At 51.8% G+C, this 19,963-nt stretch overlaps 1 protein-coding gene across 4 annotated transcripts in view; it reads right to left on the bottom strand.

Moving 5' to 3' along the window:
• Gtf3c1 (general transcription factor IIIC subunit 1) overlaps positions 1 to 19,963 on the bottom strand; it is a 53,382-nt gene that overhangs the window by 29,305 nt on the left and 4,114 nt on the right. For all 4 annotated transcript variants that reach the window (XM_070004285.1, XM_070004286.1, XM_070004288.1 and 1 more), the window contains exons 2-7: positions 19,021 to 19,230; positions 15,504 to 15,680; positions 15,115 to 15,258; positions 12,868 to 12,964; positions 9,514 to 9,637; positions 1,465 to 1,626 (exon numbers count right to left, since the gene is read on the bottom strand). In XM_070004285.1, coding sequence (XP_069860386.1) covers positions 1,465 to 1,626; positions 9,514 to 9,637; positions 12,868 to 12,964; positions 15,115 to 15,258; positions 15,504 to 15,680; positions 19,021 to 19,230 — 914 coding nt within the window. The remainder of the gene's footprint in view (positions 1 to 1,464; positions 1,627 to 9,513; positions 9,638 to 12,867; positions 12,965 to 15,114; positions 15,259 to 15,503; positions 15,681 to 19,020; positions 19,231 to 19,963) is intronic.

The raw sequence follows: 19,963 nt of genomic DNA, 5'->3' as shown, positions 1-19,963 counted from the left end.
TCTACCACTTTAAGCCATGGCTCCACTTCTGGTTTTGGGGTGGTGAACTGGAGATACGAGTCTCTGGACTTTCTGGGCTGGCTTTGAACTGCGATCCTCAGATCCCAGCCTCCTCTGTAGCTAGGATGACAGGCGTGAGCTACTGGCACCCAGCAAAAGTGACCCTTTTAAAAAGAATCAAAATAATTAGCTGAGAAACTTGTCCTGGAGACGCGATCCTTGTGCGTTGGCCTTCCCTGCACAGGTGTGCACTCTCTACACGCCCGTGTGGATACACAGGCACTGGGGCTCCAGACACTGTCCTGCCCCATGGGCAGGGACGAGAAAGGAAATGGATGCCAATCAGCTTAAGGGAAGGACTGGCGGGCGCCTCGCTGCCATCGCTTTCAGTGGCAGGCCCCGTTGTTTCTCACTGCTGTCGTCCCAACTACCTCTAAGGGACAAAGCCATTCACCTCACCTAGCAGGAACTCTAGGAGACCGGAGATGGCTCCCCAGTGGAGTCTGACTCCTCGATGTAAGGCTGCTGGGAGCTCTGGGATAAGGGTGGAGGCTTAGTTACTTCCAGAGCAGGTTTTGCCAAGCCCTCGGATGCCCTTTGTGTGGCCACTTTTTCATGTGTTGGCTGCCCTCCTGCTTTTCCTCCACCAAGGGGCACAAGACAAGGCCGTGACCAGAAGCCAGTGCCAGCACCCAACCTAAGCCTCTAGAACGCCAAGTCCAGATAAACTCCTTGCCAGGCGTCTGTAGCTCACGCCTGTAATACTAGCCACTCAGGAGGCTGAGATCTGAGGGTCACAGTTCAAAGTCAGCTGGGGCAGAAAAATCCACGAGACTGTCTTCAAATAACTACTAAACAGCCAGAAGTGGAGCTGTGGCTCAAAATGGCAGAGTATTAGCCCTGAGCACAAAAGCTCAAGGACAGTGCTCAGGACCCGAGGTTCAAGCCCCAGGACCAGCACAAACATCTTTTCTTTATACATTACTCAGTTTCAGGCACTTTGTTGAAGTCCCAGAACATGGGCTAGGACAAAGAGTGAGTCTTCTGGGTGCTTTCTACACACTAGGCACGGCTCTAGACATTTTAGTCTCCTATTGTTTGTGCTCACAATGTGCTAGCGTGGCTAAGTTCAGATGTACACTTGGGCGAATTAGGGATAGCTGGTCAAGCACTATTTCTCTCCTGGAGCTGGGAAGCCTTCTCCATCCCCAGCCCTGTCTATACAGGATATGGAAGGCCATGAAAGGCATCCCCTACTAAACCCCTTCACATGGGCGCCTCTCTAGGCACTAATGCTTCCCACCTGTCTAAGAACCTCCAAGAATACGCCTGCTTTACAGATGAGAGACCTTGCTAAAGTTACCGGGCCAAGGTGGCCACAGGCCAGTCCCAAAGCCAAAGCCCCTGGAAGGCAGTGGCCTTGGGAGTGGTGTTGCGTTCCCAAGCAACACGCTCAGGACTCACTGAGCTCGTAGGTCTGTGTGAGCATGTCCCGCTCAAACACGATGTCCACCGGGGGCACGCCCTTGGAGATGACCTCCTCGTCATCGTCATCATCGTGGTCATCGTCCACCTTCCGCTTGAACTCCTTCCGCAGCCTGAGGCACCGCACCATGACGTCCGTCCCTGGGAACACAGCACATTGGTCGTGTCGTATGGAAATGGCCAGTGGTGAGGGACAGGAATGGCCCTGGAAGATCCCAGCCTAAGCCTCCCTACTCCCCCCCCCCCAAGGTTCACAAACCTGAGAACTTACTCCACTGGGGCACTTTTTGGTAACAAAGTGGGTAAATAAAGACGTGAAAATGAGCAGGGAGCTGATGGCTCACATTCATAATCCCAGCTACTCAGGAAGCTGACATCTGAGAATTGCGATTCAAAGCCAGCCTGGGCAGGAAAGTCCATGAGACTCCTATCTCCAATTAACCAGCAAAAAGCCCGAGGTAGTATTAACCTTAAGTGAAATGCCAGTGAAAAGTGAGAGTTGTAAGGTCCTGAGTTCAAGCCCCAGTGCTGGCATTCAAAATAGAAGAACACAACAAGGAATGTGGACAGGAGAGAGGAAGTGGCCCACTAGGCCACTTCCTGCAGAGAGCCGCTATGGGTCAGGACCTGTCCCTCCTCACTTTTGTCCCCAAGCCAGCAGGGGGCACTCAAGAGTGGCACTGGCAGAACTGGCTGACTCCCGATAAGGGGGAAGGGAGAGCAGCACGGATCCCCTACTCCAACCCTTCTAGTACATTCTGGGACCATTGGAGTGATCCTGAATGGGATTTTGTCTCATAAAAATAACTAGAAGAGCCAAAGGCCGCCAGGGCTGAGGGGCCCCTGATGGCACTTTTATGGCAGACGCTCAATGAGTGACAGAGATCAGCAACGAGGGCCTAGGCAGTGACACTTAACCAGCTCATGAGGGGCAGTGGAAGGCACTCAGGAGGGCAGGGCAGGGCTGAGACATTCTACGTCCCACAGCACCATGGGAAGCAGAGCGATGTCCTCCACCCCCCAGTAGTGACCACACTATCTAGGTGGCATCTAAGTGACTTTGCAGGCATGCTTAAGTTAGGGATTTGTGGGTCCTGCTCCGGCGTGAAGGACTGTGAAGTGAGGAGATGGTTCTGGCTGGCCTGGGAGGCCCAGTCCTTACGGGCGGGAGATTCAGAGTCTGGGTGGCATCTACAAGCCTGAAGGTAGAGGTGAGACAGAACCACAGTTGAGTCCCGCAGCTTCCAGAATCAGGAAGAGGCTGGGGAACAACCCCCCAGGGCTGGGGTCTGTTCTGAGGCTGTGGACCAGAACCCAGAAAACCTCACAGCCTGAGGCGGGCAGGTCCCCCCAGCGAGCCACACTCTCAACTTATGGATGCTGAGGGACAGACTTGCTCGGGTGCGTGGTGAGTAACCGAGCTATGCAAAGGCAGACTAGCACTGAGCCAGGAAGGCAGTGAGGTACTGGGGCATTGAACTCAGGACCTTGAACTCCCTTCGGCTTGCCTGCTCCAACCCAAAACTGCTTGCTAGCTGGTTGGAGATGGGGGTCTCGTGGATTTTTCTGCCCGGGATGGATTTACAGTGTAACCCTCCAGGTCTCACCACCCTGAGTAGCTGCCGGCCCTGGCCCGTGACAGCCGCTCTTAGCAGAACCACCAGTCCCAGCACCGGGGAGAGGCTGGCCCGCTGCTCTGCACGGGCAGTGCTGGGCTGGACTTCCCAGGCAGCCCGGAGGCTCGGCCTAGGGAGGCAGCGCTGCTTCAGGAGGACAGAGCACCTTCGCCAAGGACTGGGCCGTGTTAGGAGCTGTGTAGTTCTGTCTGTGGCTCACAGCACAGCCCAATTCTCTACCATCCACCCGGCCAGCCATGCCACAGTCCTAGCCTCAGGATTCAGATTTCCAGGGCTCAGTGGGACGGCACTGGCCCACGGTGCTGGGGGCCCTGGGCCCATCACCAAGCAAGGCCCCCAAAAGAAAACAAAAGAAGTGTGCTTAGGTGGTTTTTGAGGGGCCTGGCGAGGGAATTTCAGAGCAGGGCAGGAATGGGGAGGAGCGTGGGCTCTGGAATCCACTATCTAACCCTGGCTGGATGATGTCTGCTCTCTGTGACTCCGTTTCCTCCCACCAGCTTCAGAGATCACCTAGACTGTCCGCCATTGAACAGTGGTCAATTAACACTTGCTACTGTATCTACCATCACTATCGTTCCCATGACAACTAGAAAAACACAGCTGAGGATCAAATGTCAAACCCTGTCAACAGGGCTGAAAAGGTCGCCCGATTGCTTGGGGACTCCAGATCCATTCGATTCCACAAACATTTATTCTGGACCTCAGAAAGCTGCCTGGTCGAGTCGGGAGGAACTGGCACGGCCATGGGCCTGGTTTTCAAGCCTGGGTTTGAGCTGTGGCTCCACCAAAGGGAGACGCTCCTTTCCTCCCTGAGCCTCAGCCTTGGCACTGCTAACCCTGGAAGACACGGAGGGCTCTGCGGACATCCACACCCCGATACATGCCACCGGCTTCCACTCCCAGCATGCACTGGACCCAAGCTGGTGCTGGGGGAAGGAGAAGGGAGTGGCAATTTGCCTGGATGGGCAAGGACACACGCAGGAGGCACATTAGGAAGACGAGGACAGACATGCCAGGCTGAGTGAAGGCAGAGCATGGAACGGGACAGGGCCTGGCGAAGGGGCAGCGGAGTGCAGGTCTGTCCAGGCAGAGCACGCTGTAGTTGGATTTTGCAAGCTGTGCCTGCAGTGAACATGGAGAACGGCTAGGCAGGAAGAGGGGATGCTGGCACCCCAGGATCTGTCCTCAGCTGCCTTTCCCCCCTGTCCCTTGCTCAGGCCCCAGGTGCTAGCAACCCCTGCCTTTTCTCCTAGTCGCCCAGACAGCAGTCTGCAGCGGCGACTCAGATTCCACACCACATGACTGGCTCTGCAACCTCAGACGAGACTGAGGCCCAGTCTCCTAGCAGACAAATGGGGGGGGGGGGGGAGAGAGAGAAAAGGAATGCTAAGTTTTTAACCTTCCCCTCCCCCAAGGCTAGCCACAAGTGGGAAAATAACAGGGTATCAGCCTGCCTGGTCCTTGCCTCTTTCCTTGTCTTAGGACAAGCCCAGGGGGGTTGGAAGTCAGGAAGTCATAGGACATAGGTTAGGAAACCTGTGTGCTGCTCCTGGTCAACAGTTCCCAAATCTCATTAAACACCCAGCGCAGATGGCGGCCTCCATACCCCGCGCCCATGCAGCAGGCTGAGGCCGGCCGGCCTCCACTCCTGCTCCCCAGCTGGTCCCCTGGTGTGGATGTCCCACGTTCACTAAGCAGTTGGTGAGCAAAGCCCTAGAAAGGGGCTGAGAGGAAGTCCCCTGCCCTCCTCCCCCAGCGCATGCTCAGACACCGGCCCCAAATAGCGTCCGCCCCAAGTGGGGTTCTCGGGAGCCTTCACCCAAGGACACTCTTGCACAGCCCAGCCTGGATGGACTTCGGATGAGTATGCTTCCTGAGGGAGGCGGATGGGGCACTGCCTGAGGGGAAGCTGTACCGGAGGAGAAAGAATTGTTCCAGAAAATACAGGAGCCTCCTCTAGAGTGGCTCCTGCCCCTAGAGAAGTTTCTCCCGTGCAGGAATTTACACTCCGGTAAATCTGACCCCCGCTTCTGAGATCTAAGTTTTGCTCATAGCAGTCTTGCTATATTAAAATGTCCTTGCTTCTTTTACTCATGTGGCTTAGTTATTAACAATCGTGATTGCTTTTCATTTTTACTTGGTGCCCTTTAATCAGTTTTGCATACTTTTAACTGTTTTAATAACTTTCCCCGTGCTGTTAATTTTCCACACTATTAAAATTTCTCACAATCTCGTTCTATTCTATGTTTACATTTGCCCTTAGTTTTTGTTTCCCTGGCTTCGTTCTTTTTTTAATTGCAGTTCTTTGGTTCTGAAGCTCTGACACCTGATTGTATTGCATATGGCTGCTCTTACTATGGCTCATTTCTCTTTGCTCATAGTTTATATACTTTAATCTGACTGCAATTGAATAAATATCGTCTTTTGCTATTTTAATGATCAGAAATTAGTTTTCTGCACTGTTTTGTCTCCTGGTTCAGTTTTTTTTTTTTTTCCAAAACTTAAACTTGAGGTTTAATTAACCTATCACACCATTCACACATTAAGTGTATAGGTGTCAGGAATCTTAGTGTGTTCACAGGCCTGGAGGCCCAACACCCCTCCCCAGTACTTGGACTCAGCTTAGATTTATTTCTTTAGCCAACCTGGCCTGGCCTGCAAGTACAGACATCAGGACTGGCCTTGTGGGCCTCCTGTGAGCAAGCTTGTGTGTGTTTGTTCCAGGCCTTCAATTCTGTTGTGGGCCAGTGCTCTTGCAAGCTCTTTTCTCCAGATTGTTTTGGCTCCCTGGCAATTCCTTCCAAGTTTAGGACTGGTGTCAATTTACCCCATGTTGGCTGGAAATCAGACACCACTGTGAAATCAGACTAGTCTGGGGAAGAGTATTACCTTAATAATGTGAAGTCTCTCAATCCAGGCATATGTGATACTCTCCCATTCATTTAATCTAAAACCTCACTGGGCAGAGGTTTATATTTTCAAAGTATAGTTTGCACTTTTTTGTTAATTTTATTCTCATGTTGCCATAAACAGAAATGCTTTCTCAATTTGATCTTCAGATTATTATCAATATATAGAAATTCAGGTTGATTTTGGTGTTTTTTACGTATAGATCTTATGTCCTGCAATCTTGCTGAATCTGTCCTTCCCCCTTGCCCCCAGTACTGGGGCTTGAACTCAGGGACAGGGTGCGGTCCTTCCTTCCTTCCTCTTTTTGTTTTTTGTTTTGTTTTTCTTTATTTTATGTTTTTTTTTAATTGTAAAAATACTGTACAGAGGGGTTACAGTTCCATGAGTAAGGTAATGAGTACATTTCCTATTGAGCATTATTACCTCCTCCTTTGTTTTTCCCCTACCATCCCTCCCTTCCCCACCCTTCCAACTACTCCCACCCCCCCCCTTTTTTTTTTACAAGTCCTAAGGCTGGGCACTGTCCCTGAGCTTTATTTGCTCAAGGTCAGCACTCTACTACTTGAGCCACATCTCTACTTTGGCTTTTTGGTGATTAAATGGAGATAAGAATCTCAAGGACTTTCTTTCCTTGGGTTGGCTTCAAGGCTGGCTTCAAACCGTGATCCTCGGAGCTCAGCTTCCTGAGTAGTCAGGATTATAGGCATGAGCCACCAGCACCTGGCTGTCCCTTAAGTTTTTTGCTCGAGGCTGGTACTCTACCAATTGAGACACATCTCCACTTCAGGTTTTCTGCAAGTTAATTGGAAGTAAAAGTCTGATGGATTTAGCTGCCTCGGCTGGCTTCTGACAGGAGCTCAGCCTCCTAAGTAGCTAGGATTATAGGTAGGAGCCACTGGCAGTTGGCTTGTTTATCTCTGAAGGGCTGTTGGGTATAGGAGGGGTCCCTCATTCAACCCCCCAGCCACGCCATTCAGTGCTGAATACACCCTGACACACTGAACTAGCAACTCCACTGGCATGCTTCAGCAGTGAAGGAGTTGGGAGAGGCTAACAGTTTACCTCCCATCTCTTCATTCTTTGTCTCAGAACGATTTAATAAATGCAGGATGGCTGGTAAACACTGAAAAAAAATCACTCAAATTTGTAAAAAAGTGCAATTCAGGGCATCTGAACAAGATACTAAGGGTATTTTGCTTTTTCCTAAATAGGTCACTGCGGTTTTCTGTGCAGTGAAATATGCATGTAAAATACACCTTACATACAAACTGGAATTCCTACACACCCAGGGACACCTGTGAATTCACAGAGTAACGCCTTCTCTGGTCCATGGCGCCTTGGCTTAGAGGGAAGATGTTAACATTAATTTCACAAAGTATAGAAGGCACAGCACCCCCTAGTCTGCACAAGTAAAGGAACAAAGTGGCCTGGGTTAAACTGATTCTCTAAACAGGTAGGTACTCAGCGCCCACTCAGTTCTAAACACTAAGAATATCATAAGCAGGGGGCGTGGCCACAGCTCAAGGAGCTCCTGACCTAGCAGGTCAAGGCACGTGACTGAGACAGAAAACACTTCAGGACAGGAGGGAAGGGGTGGCGCCCTGGGTTTGAGCCTGAGCAGGAGAGGGGGGCGAGGGGGGGAAAGGATGAGTGTGTAGTGCAGGGGCCATGGCAGGAAAGAGATGTGGTTCTTATGAACAAACTGGGGGAGGGGCCCTCAGCACACACAGGTATGACATGTAACTTAAATGTCCTGAGTGGTCTGGGGGTGCCTGCCTCTTCACCCCATGCAGGAGCCAAAGTCACCACTCTACGAGCCTTCTTCCAGGAAGTCCCATCTTCCCAGCCCCAGGCAAGGTGCACAGATGAACACCTGCCCAGCTGGCCGCCACTCAAGGACACACGTCACTGTCGCCTACTTTGACTTTTACACCTGGACAGAAAGTCAGACTCCAGTGAAAATGACTGATTTTTTTTAAGTGCCAGCAACGAATTCAGCAATAGCATGCTGTGAACCAAACAAACCACAGAGCTACACTTGGCCTGCACGTCCTCATTTGTGGCTGCTCAGAAGCCAGGAAGGCATCTGAGGGGTAGAGCCCCCCGCCCCGGGCCTGGGAAGTGACGGTGCTAGAATTCTAGGTCAGGACCTCCTGGCTCCAGGTCCACCAGGAGTCAGCTGTCAGTTTCAAGCCATTCATTTTGGGGAAGGGGCTTCTTATCTGGCTGGGCACCGTAGGAGGGGGACCAATTGCTCCCCCAGAAGACTGTTACCCACTCTTCTGGCCTCAAAGCCCCCCCCCGTACTCTTGCCTCAGTGATACCCCAACTCCTCAGTTTGAATTTGGAGGTGTTGGTTCTTGGCCCTCACCTCTCACATCTGGCCTTCCTGGTCTGCTCAGTCCACAGCCATCTGTCTGTCTGCTCTGAGCAGCCCCAGGTTGCCAACGGCCCTCTGCTCCCATTTCCTGTCCCCTCTGTATACCTCATCTCCGATCTCCAGGCAGAATGGAGAAAAAGACGTGCTGTCTACTGAACTGTACTCACGGGGCTGTGACTCTCGGCTGTTAAAGATGGTTTTGGTTAATCGGGGAAGACAACTAGGAAAAACCGAGGGGATGGGGGGGTAATCTAGGACTAGGGATGGCTTTGAAATTATAGCCTGTTGCCTAAAGTCGCTAGTGGACCCCGACGCTCCCTCTGCGCACACCAGCTGCTCGCTGGTAACACAAGTTACTCTGCACCTTCTAAGTTCAATTCGCTCATGTGTGAAACACCAACAACCGTATTCCTGGCTTGTCTGGTTACCAGAGGAGATCCTGTGGCACACAATACACACGCTTGTGCACCGCCCAGGAGATTCTGGCGAAGGTGGGTGCAGACACCAGGGTTCTCACAGAGCCAGAAACACCCTGTGTTAGGGTACCCTGTCCTGGGAGCACCACAGCACATTTCTCCCACATCTCCAACACACCTACGGTGTGCCCAGGCATGTAACATTTACACAGTGCACAACACCTGATCGTGGCAAACAATGAGTTACTGGTTGATGCACCTGCTACATGTTTATGCTCATTTCAGGCGCTGTTCCTTCTAGGTACATAAAGTGTGCTGTCCTCAGGGTGTCCTGGTAACCCGCGACAGCTCGTCTGTGTTTACAGCATCCCAGGCTGCACCACAAGGCCACATGATCGACCTTTATCATCTGGCTCTGCGTGGTGGTCACACCTTTGTGCGCGTGACACACGACTGTGCTGACCGAGGCAGGTGGTGGCTTGGTGGAAGGGGGGAGGTTTGAGATGCTGGTTTGAGTCACACACAGGGATGTTGACAGGTAATGACAGAAGGTCCCTAGCCAGACCCTGAGTGTAGAGATGAGAAAGTGTGTGCAAGGCCCAGCCTGACGGAAGAGGAGACAAGGGGAAACCACTGGCCCACGTGGGGGGGGTGGGGTGGAGGAGGGGCGAGGCTCTGTCTTTACCTTTTTTGGTCTTACACGGTCCACATTCAGGGTGAATCTCCTGTAAGGGCAAAGACACCACCTTGGCCAGCCCAGCATTCAGCATGTACTGGTAGAGACGTTTAAATGTCCTTTCACACAGCCCCTGCCAAGACACAAGGTAACAGCCACCATCAAGCAGGCTGCGAAACTGAAAGCCAAGGGAGCACAGGTTCAGGCCTGAATCTGTTGAGGAAACACACGGTGTCAGGAGCAAAGAAGGTCATGCTATGTTGTCAGGGACACAGAACAAGAGCCAGACCAGGCCAGGTGCTGGAGGCTCACACCTGTAATCCTAGCTACTCAAGAGGCTGAGATCTAAGAATCACGGTTCAATGCCAGCTGCGGCAGGAAAATCTGTGAGATTCCTTTCTTTTTCTTTCTTTCTTTCCTTCCTTCCTTCCTTCCTTTTTTTTTGTCTGCCGTGGAGTCTGAACTCTGGGCCTGGGCGCTGTCCCTCAGCTCTTCAGCTCAAGGCTAGCTCTCTACCACTTGAGCCACAGCACCACTTCTGGCTTTTTCTGTTTATGTGGTACTGAGGCATTGAACCCAGGGCCTCATGCATGCAAGGCAAGCACTCTACCACTGAGCCACTTTCCCAGCCCATCTGCGAGATTCTTATCTTCAATTAACCATCAGAAGACCACAAGTGGAGCTATATCTCAAAGTGATAGAGTGCTAGCCTTGAATCAAAGAGCTTAGGGACACAGCCGAGGCCCTGAGTTCAATCCCACAAATCACACACCCAAAAAATCCAGACCAGCATAGAAATAACCCTGCCTTTTTCTTTTCCTGGTATTGGGATTTGAACTCAGGGTCTGTCCCTTGACTGGGCAAGTGCTCTACCACTTAAGCCACATCTCCAACTGCTTTTGCTTGAGCCTGGCCTTGGACTATGATCCTCCTACTGTGCTTCCTTACATAGCTAGGATCACAGGCCCAGACCACCAAGGTCTCATCAACTTTTTGCCTAGGCTGGCCTTGAACCACAATCCAATCACCATCTCGACTCCTGAGTTAGCTGAATTATAGGCATTATACCTAAATGAAATCATCCTGGCTATTGAGGGGGAAAGAGACCCTTAAAGTATATATAGGGTGGGGTTGAGGAAAGTAAGAGAGCAAGAAGATGTTTTACCACAGACCTCTTATATTGTTTTTTAACCGTGACATGGATTATTAAACAAACACACACACACACACACACACACACATTCTGAGTCACTCAAACCATTGCAGCCCAGGTGAGTGAAAAAGGGCTAAATTTGGGCCAAATGGTAGGTAAGTCTGCATATGGCTGCTCTTTAATATGGCTCATTTCTCTTTGCTCAGTTTATATACTTTAATCTGGCTGCAACTTAATAAATATCCCCTTTTGCTATTTTAATGAACATAAATTAGTTTGCTGCACTGTTTTGTATCCTGGTATCTGACAGGCACTGGTACAGAGAGGAACAAAAGATTTTTAAAATCACTGATAAGCTTGTTTAGAATGTGGTGCAGAAGGAATGCGTGTTATCATTCCACTGCTGCCAGGCTGACGTAGCCGAGGCCCTGTGGAGGTCCTTGCTGCGGGGCCACCGGAAGGCAGCCTCCATGGCCCACAGGTGACCTTTCTAAAGGAACTTCCTTGCTGCCAGTGAAAAGAACACATTTTCCTGCAAAGAGAAGCCAGACCCTGGCCCCTAAACCAGGCTGGTCTAACCACCAGCACTGTGAGGAAGGCAGCTAGCTGCTCTGGGCACCAGGCAGCAGACAGAAGACCACGCCCCTGCAGCAGGGGGAGGGGAGGGGGGGTCACCCCAGGTACCTATTCCTCCAAGCTTCCTGCCACACCCCTGGCTACAAAGCTGCAGGAAGCGGCAAGCCTGGTTCTGGCCCTGGAGTAAGTACACTGCTCAGTGTTCAAGGTCTGTTCTCACGCTGGGGGAGAGACAGCAGCCAGCGGCTCTGGGCTGTCGCTGGCACCCATCTGTGATCAATGCTCAGATGGGCTGGCACTCTTGCTGCTGGGCAGCAGAACATATGGATATCCAAAAATACAGATGAGTCCCAGCTGGCTCATTGGAACCACCGGCTTGCACATGGCACCTACAGTTAATCTAGCTGTGCCCCCAGCACCAGGGAAAGCCCTGTGGACGCCCATCCACTACACCCAGCCCTAGGCAGATGGCACCAGACCTGGCCCACCACAGGCACCTGTAGCTTCTCTGCGCACACACCACCGTGGGCACTGTCGAGACGGTGGTGCCCAGGCTCCCGTCCCAGCTCCTCAGCCCAGCCCCACCTTCCTTCCTGGCTGTACCGCCACTGCTGCCATGTCCCCACTGCTCTCAGCTCACCCAGTGACGGTGACTGTGGGACCTGCCCCCTCCCCCCGGCCCCCAGTTCTGTCACCTTCCTGCAGAACACAGTTCTAACTTAATCAGAACCCACCGCACCATCTGCTGAATGAATAAACGGAATAGTGGCCTTGGAGCATACACAATCCACATGGCTGATCAAAGTGCAGGCTGGCCCTGACCCGGGCCCCAGCCGGGGCCCTGGCCCCAAGGGACTCTGCAGAGCAGAAGCCTGATCTTCCAAAATCCACATAGACCACACAAAGCAGACATGTAAAAGGGGCCACAAGTTTCTGCATTTCTACTCAGACCTTCCATTTTCCACATTCAATAGAGACTGAGACACGGGAGACACACTCTCCTACCCAAACAGCAGGGAGAGCACAGGGATGAGCAGGGCACTGACTCTGCTCACTGTCTGAGACCGGAAGTGGGAGCGGAGAGGGGCTGCTCAGTGTGCAAGAAATACAGCTAACTGTTATCATGTGGGATTGCAGGACCAGGCCTGGGGCCTCTGACTTCAGGGGGAGCTGAGAGTCCAGATCTCCACAGGCCATCTCAGTATAGGGAATGTCTGAATGACCAGGAAAACACTGATCAACGCCACACCGAAATCTGCTGCCTCAGACCCCTCCCCTCCCCCCAGCTAAGAAGATGGAGACTACCACTCCACCTGTGTGGCACAGGTGACACAAGAGGACTAGAGTCACAGACCACGTCCTTTTGGGGAACAATTACAAGTACCCAGGAAACCTGACTTCCAATTTTAAGCTGAAAGTGCTATGGCTAGCCTACAGATCTTATGATGCTGGTTGTGCCCCAATGATCACTGAGAACTGTGTAGAGCAGTGCTGTCTACACATCGCTCCATCACTGCCTTGGTGCTCACTGTGCTGGATTCCAGCCCGACAGGCTGCGCCCCATGAGCATGCAGCCCACACCCAGCCAGCACTCAGTGGGGGACAGAAGGGGAGGGGAAGGGAAGGTGGCTTACCAGCTCCTCCCGTAGCTTGCCCAGTGTCTCCATCTGGTTGCTGCGGGTGCTCAGCATCATGGACAGCTTCTCCATGAGAATGTCATACTTGCTCCTCCTGCAATGAGCCAGTGCAGTCAGAGTTCAGAGGACCACTAAAAAACGTGTGTGTGTGTGTGTGTGTGTGTGTGTCTGTGTGTGTGTGTGTCTGTGTGTGTCTGTGTGTGTGTCTGTGTGTGGTTTTTGGTAGGTTGTGGGGCCTAAACTCTGGGTCTGGGCGCTGTCCCTGAGTTCAACTCAAGGCTAGTGCTTTTCCACTTTGAGCCACAGCACCACTTCTGATTTTCTGGTAGTGAATTAGAGATAAGGGTTTTGCGAACTTTCCTATCTGGCATTAGTGAATTAGAGATAAGGGTTTTGCGAACTTTCCTATCTGGCATTAAACAGCGATCCTCAGATCTCAACCTCCTGAGTAGCTAGGATTACCGGTGTGAGCCACCAGTGCTCCTGTTTGAGTTTTCAGAGTTTTCACCAGTAAAACTTTAATTAAATGATCACATAGTTGGTGGCTCACACCGGTAATCCTAGCTACTCAGGGGGCTGAGATCTGAGGATTGCAGTTTAAAACCAGCCCCAGGGAAGCCTGTGAGACTCTCATCTCTAACTAACCAAGAGAAAACCAGAAGAGAAAACAAGAAGTGGCACTGTGGCTCAATAGTGGTGAGCCTTGAGCTTTTAGCACAGAGACAGCATTCAGGCCCTGAGTTCAAGCCCTAGGATGGGCACAAAAAACAAAAACAAAAGATGGAATTAGAAACTTAGGGTACTTGGACAGTCTTCAGTGAGGACCACAGGACATCTGACAGCTCAGCTGGAAGATGACTTTTACTCCTAGACATCTGCAGTCAGTAGCCAGCCCATCCCTGGGTGTCCAGCATTTTCTTTGAGTCGAGCCACACCCAAGGGAATGGGTGGTGGAAACTTCATCACTGCCCATAGCCTTCCATGGGGGGCTAGTGGTCAGGCACAGAGGACATAGAGCTTAATCACCATCTCCCGGGGCTGCTTTTCTTTTTCTTTATTTTTGGTGGTACTGGGGATTCAGGCCTTTATGCTTGCTAGGCAGGTACTATCACTTGAACCATGCCTCCAGCTTTTTTGGGCTATTTTTGAGGCAGAGTCTCAATTCTCATATGTGCAGGATATGGTCCTGCTTATCAAGCTGGGGCATATTTTCATCATTTAAAAACAAATTCAAAGCCAGGCGCCGGTGGCTCATGCCTGTAATCCTAGTTACTGAGGAGGCTGAGATCTGAGGATTGCGATTCAAAGCCAGCCCGGGCAGGAAAAGTCCGTGAGACTCTTATCTCCAATAAACCACCAGAAAACCGGAAGTGGCACTGTGGCTCAAGCGGTAGAGTGCTCGCCTTGAGCTGAAGAGCTGAGGGACAGCACCCAGGCCCAGAGTTCAAGACCCATGACCGACAAAAAAAAAAAAAAAAAAAAAAATCAAGGGGCTGGGAAGGTGGCTCAGTGGTAGAGTGCTTGCCTTGCATGCACGAGACCCTGGGTTCGATTCCTCAGCACCACATAAACAGAAAAAGCCAGAAGTGGCACTGTGATTCAAGTGGTAGAATGCTAGCCTTGAGCTGAAGGACAGTGCCCACCCCCAGAGTTCAGGCCCCACAACAGACCAAAACAAATAAACAAACAAATTCAAGGGCTGGAAAGGTGGCTCAGTGGTAGAGTGCTTGCTTAGCATGCCCTGAGGCCCTGGGTTTGATTCCTCAGCACCACATAAACAGAAAAAGCCGAAGTGGCACTGTGGCTCAAGTAGGAGAGTGCCAGCCTTGAGCTGAAGAGCTGAGGGACAGCGCCCAGGCCCAGAGTTCAAGACCCAGGACCGACTAAAAAAAAAAATTCAAGCTGGGTACTGTGGCTCATGCCTATAATCCTAGCTACTCAGGAGGCTGCGATCTGAGGATCAAGGTTCTAAGCCAGTCCGGGCAGGAAAGTCCCATGAGACTCTTATCTCCAATTAACCACCAGAAATGGGGAAGTGAAGCTATGACTCCAAGTGGTAGAGCCTTGAGCACAGAGAGGCTCAGGGACAGTGCCCAGGCCCTGCCCTGAGTTTAAGCCCCAGGGTGAGTGGGGGAATCCAGTCTTTTTAAAAGCTACGGTCATTTTCTAACTTGCGTTTCAGGCTGTTAGAACGCGCAGTGTGGGAAAGCAGCCCAGTGCTCTGCTCTCTGCGCCTGCCCATACCTGTCCACGTGGAACCGGTTCAGGAGGAGGAGGATGGAGTGCTGCTGGGCTCCGGTGGGCAATCGGATCACGTGCGACTGCATGGTGATCAGTCCGTTTTTGTTGAGAATTTTCCGGTGATAATGAAGCTTTCCAGCATCCACCCTGCGGGGAAGAGCGGTTGGGCCCTTCTATGCAGCTGCTCGCTGACCTCCAGCAAGGACAAGGGCTCTCACTTGGACCTAAGGCAGAGCCACATGCCTCCCACCCAGCCAGGCTGCGAGGTGTCGTCGGGAGATGACAGCCTTGGAGCACAAAGCCATGCTCAGGGAAGACAAGGCAGCTGGCCCCTGTACGTGGGGTACAGGCCATGCCTCAAATTCAAAGTGGAGAAGACTCTCCTGGCTTACTTAAAAGCAGAGGTGTGAAGGTCTCGCTGCAGCTCGCCTTGCCACCTGGACCGGCCTAACCGCTCCAAAATGCAGTAGGAGAAGTCGGGGAGCTTGAGGTCGGGGTCCCCCTCCATGCCTATCAGAGCTCTGTAGCGCATGTCCTGGGAGGCGACAATGATCAGCTTCTTGCCCCACCTACAAGTCAGAAACAGCCGCGAGCAGAAGTTAAAAGTGCCAAGGAGCCGGCACTGGTGGCTCACCCCTGCAATCTGGCTGCTCAGGAAGCTGAGACCTGAGAAAGGAGGTTCAAAGGCAGCCTGGACAGACAAAGCTGAGGGACTCTAATCTCTAGCTAACCAGCAAAACGCCACACGTGGAGGTATGGGAGAGCACCAGCCTTGAACAGAAAAGCTAAGCAAGAGCTCAAGGCCCTGAATTAACACACACACACACACACACACACACACACACACACACACACACACACACACACACACACACACACACACACACACACACACACACACACACACACACACACACACACACACACACACACACACACACACTCAACTACCAGCAAACGGAAACACGAGTCATCATTTCCTCTTGCTTCTGAGAGGTTCACAATCCCCCCAAATTAACTAAGTAAAATTTCAGTGTCAGAACCAGGCCAGGCGCTCCCCATGGTCGGCGAGCCCGTCCCAGACGGGGCCTCCCTGCCTCCCCCGCCAGCACACCCACACGGCCCTCTTCTTTCTAAACACGCTGCAGAGCTGTGGGGCTGCTGCCCAGGCTCTCTGCCAGCTGCTTTCCTCCTGGACCTTCTAAGAAATGTTCCTTATCTTTCAGGTCACAGCTCAGTGGCCAACTTCCAGAAAAATACTAACCAGCGTTCTAACCGCTCCTACCCTGTCACTTAGCACTCCTAGAACGGAAGTTTTGTTTTTTGGACACTTCTCTGTTCCCCCTCACTCAAACATGAGCAGGCAGAGACCCTTAGTGCCTAGATTCCTGTGTTAAGTGAATGAACTTTGCTAGTGAGCTAAGCTGCTTTGATCAAAACCAACCTCAGGGTCTACAACACCGAACTGGAGCCGGTGGCCCATCCTATACCCCTAGCACATTGGGATGAGCATGTTCAAGGCTAGCCTCAGCACAAAAGTTTAGGGGAAGCCGGGCGCTGGTGGCTCACGCCTGTAATCCTAGCTACTCAGGAGGCTGAGATCTGAGGATCGCGGTTCAAAGCCAGCCCGGGCAGGAGAGACCGTGAGACTCCTATCTCCAATAAACCACCAGAAAACCGGAAGTGGCGCTGTAGCTCAAGTGGTAGAGCGCTTGCCTTGAGCTGAAGAGCTGAGGGACAGTGCCCAGGCCCAGAGTTCAAGCCCCACGACCGACAAAAAAAAAAAAAAAAAAAAGTTTAGGGGACCCTCTTCTCAGTCCATAGCTGGGTACCAAGATGTGCTTATCAACCTCAAGTTTCATGGTAAGCTGAGATGGGGCGGATTGAGTTTCCCGGCCAGCCCAGGCAGAAAGTGCTCCAGGACTCTTATCTCCACAGAGGAAGCGGGGCTGGCTGGCACACACTTATCACTCCAAGCAACAACAGAAGGCCTAATAAATTAAGTGGTTCAAGGTCCAGGTATGTGCCAGACAAGGGAGCTAGACTCTATCTCAAATATGACCAACAAAAAGCAAGTCTGGAGCATGGCTCAGTGGTATAGTGCTTGTTCAAATTCCAGTACTATAAACAAAACAAAACACACAAACAAACAAAAATCCAACCCACACTACACTGTGGTCATCAGTGGACTGAAGTCTAACTTTCACTTAATTGATAATGACCAGGCTTTGCACAAAAGATTAGTTCTAAATCCTACTGGCTGTGTTAGCAGAAATTATGCCTTAAAGAGGTCCAGAGCACTTCCTAGCTGGGTGCTTTAAACTGTCACAGATCTGTTCTGTTGGTGAGACTCCTGGCCCCCTGGCTGCAGCTTCCGGCTGGAGGCCAGAGCTGCGTGCAGATTAAACTGCCATCTGCCACACACAGCCCGCTCCCTGTGTGGCCTAGGAGGAGTGGGTGCAGAGCGCAAACACTTGAAAGCATTCTAGTGCCAAGCAACGCCACCTGCCAGGCCTAAATGCTCAGCGCCCAGGTCGGAAGTCACTGAGGCACGCTCCTGCGTGGCCTAAAAAGAGGGGTGGCTGGTGCCTGGGTGGCAGTCAAGGTAAAGCTGGGAGGAGGAGGTTGTGACTGGGCATTCTGAGCAGAAGGAAAAGCACCCCACACAGGCCTTTGTCCTCAGAAACAAGGGGGTACTGAGTGCTGCTGAAGCATGGTAGGGAACAGGCACGCTGGGAGGCCCAAGGTGGCCAGGGCCAGGGCCAGGGAGCAGACCTGAACACAAGCTTAGGTGTCCAGCTCAGGCTCATCTGCAGAGTCCACAGAGCCCTGGGAACAGGAGGCCCAGGAGCGGGTAGGGGACAACGGTGGGGAAGGGGGCACTGGCTAGAATACACTGTATCTGCGTGCCTTACATATGCTAAGAAAAAATCAGCCATACTAGTGTAGCTGTTCTTGCTATTTTGAAGAGAAACTGGAACTCCATGTATCTAAGTATTAGCAGTGAGTTACAATTAAAAGCAAACACAGGGCTGGGAGGCAGTAGCTCATGCCTGTGATCCTAGTTACTCAGAAGGCTGATATCTAAGGATTGCAGTTCGAAGCCAGCCCAGGAAAATCCATGAGACTCTTATCACCAATAAACCACTCGGAAAACCAGAAGTGGCACTGTGGCTCAAGTGGTAGGGCGCTAACCTTGAGCTGAAGAGCTCAGGGACAGCGCCCAGGCCTGGAATTCAAGCCCCATGACCGACCGGAAAAAAAAAAAGTCTCATGGACTTTCCTGCCCAGGCTGGCTTTGAATCACGATCCTCAGATTTCAGCCTCCTGAGTAGCTAAGATTACAGGCATGAGCCACTGGCACCCAGCCTATATATCATCTTTATAATAACAATTTTAAAAGATTTTTTTTTAAAGGAGTGAAGGTCAGAGGTGAGAAAGAACATGGGGTGGGGAACTGGGCTTCTGGAGAAGGAAATGGAAGCATCTAGATCAAGCCTCGGGGGGGGGGGCTACCATTTCTTGTTTCCTGAGAAGGGACATATGGCAATACTGCACTGGAAGACAAAGGGGTACTGCAGGGGGCTCACACTGGCAGCTCTCCACATCCTTTTAAGCAGGAAGAAGGGGTATAACCGGGCTGGGGACTTGAGGAAAATCACAATTTGAATTGGCCTCTGCTGGGAGAGGCTCTCTGCCTGAGAGCTCACAGGACAGCTGGGGAGAAGCGGGCTTGACTACAGAGAGAGCCAAAGGCCCTGTGTAAATGCTGGCTTGTCCACCATCCCCAAATGCGCAGGACTGCAGGCATGAAGGACAGGGGCAGCCCACGGGGTGGAGGGAGCGAAGGAGGCCCAGGATATACCCCAGACTTCCCCAGGGCAGTTTCTGAGGGCGCAACTCCATTACCTGTCAAAGGCTTCGGCCATGGTACAACGGGGTTGCAGCGTCTTGGTCCTGATGCTGCTGGTGATGTTCTTTCTCTCCTTGAAGTAGCGGCATGAGCCCTGGATGCCGTCCTTGTTCTCCAGGATCATATGGATGGGATAGACATCCTCCAGAGGCACCGGGTCCCGCCTGGACTCCAGAATCCCAGTCTCCAGATCAATTTCTTCATACCTAGGGGCAGAGCGTGCACATGAAACACCTCCCCCCCCCAGCTCCAGAAATAATGCTGACCCCAGCAGAGACCACAGAGAAGAGGTTGGTCTGCTCTGACTTCATGTCCTACCAGGACAGGTGGGCAAGTGGGTTCCTGCCCTTCCCATAATCCTCTAAAACACCTTGAGAACTGGATACTCGACCCAAACTATCTGACTGGCCTGGGCCATGACCTTTTGGTTTCTTTCCCCATGTGGGCCCAGGCCCCAGATGCCTGAGTTTGGAGGGAACTTGAACTTGCAGTATCAAGACTTTCTCCCTCTAAGCTGACATCTTTCCATCTCTGTGTAGGTAGCTTGCTGGCACCCTTGTTCATTTGAATGGCTTCCCTTATCATGGTCATGGACAGCTCTCACGTGAGTCCTCAGTCCTGTTTACTTTCCTAAATGCCAGGCAGAAGCCGGGCACTGGTGACTCATGCCTGTAACCCTAGTCACTTAGAAGGCTGAGATCTGAGGACCAAGGTTGGACCCTAGAAGCTGGTCTACACAGGAAAGTAGATGAGACTCTTATTTCTAGTCAATCAGCAACATTCCAGATGTGGAGGTGTGTGTGAAAAGGTAGAGTGGCAGCCTTGACCAAGAAACGCTAGGTGAGAGCTCACGGCTCAACTACCAGCATGCATGCTACATACACACACGATATACGTACATGTGCACACAAACACACACTCACAAAGAAACCAAGCCCC

Source organism: Dipodomys merriami, unplaced genomic scaffold (genome assembly GCF_024711535.1).
Source record: "Dipodomys merriami isolate MVZ:Mamm:240054 unplaced genomic scaffold, mDipMer1.0.p SCAF_62, whole genome shotgun sequence".
Classification (NCBI taxonomy): Eukaryota; Metazoa; Chordata; class Mammalia; order Rodentia; family Heteromyidae; genus Dipodomys; species Dipodomys merriami.
Note: the sequence above shows the minus strand (reverse complement) of the source record. Positions and strands in the feature narration are given on the sequence as shown.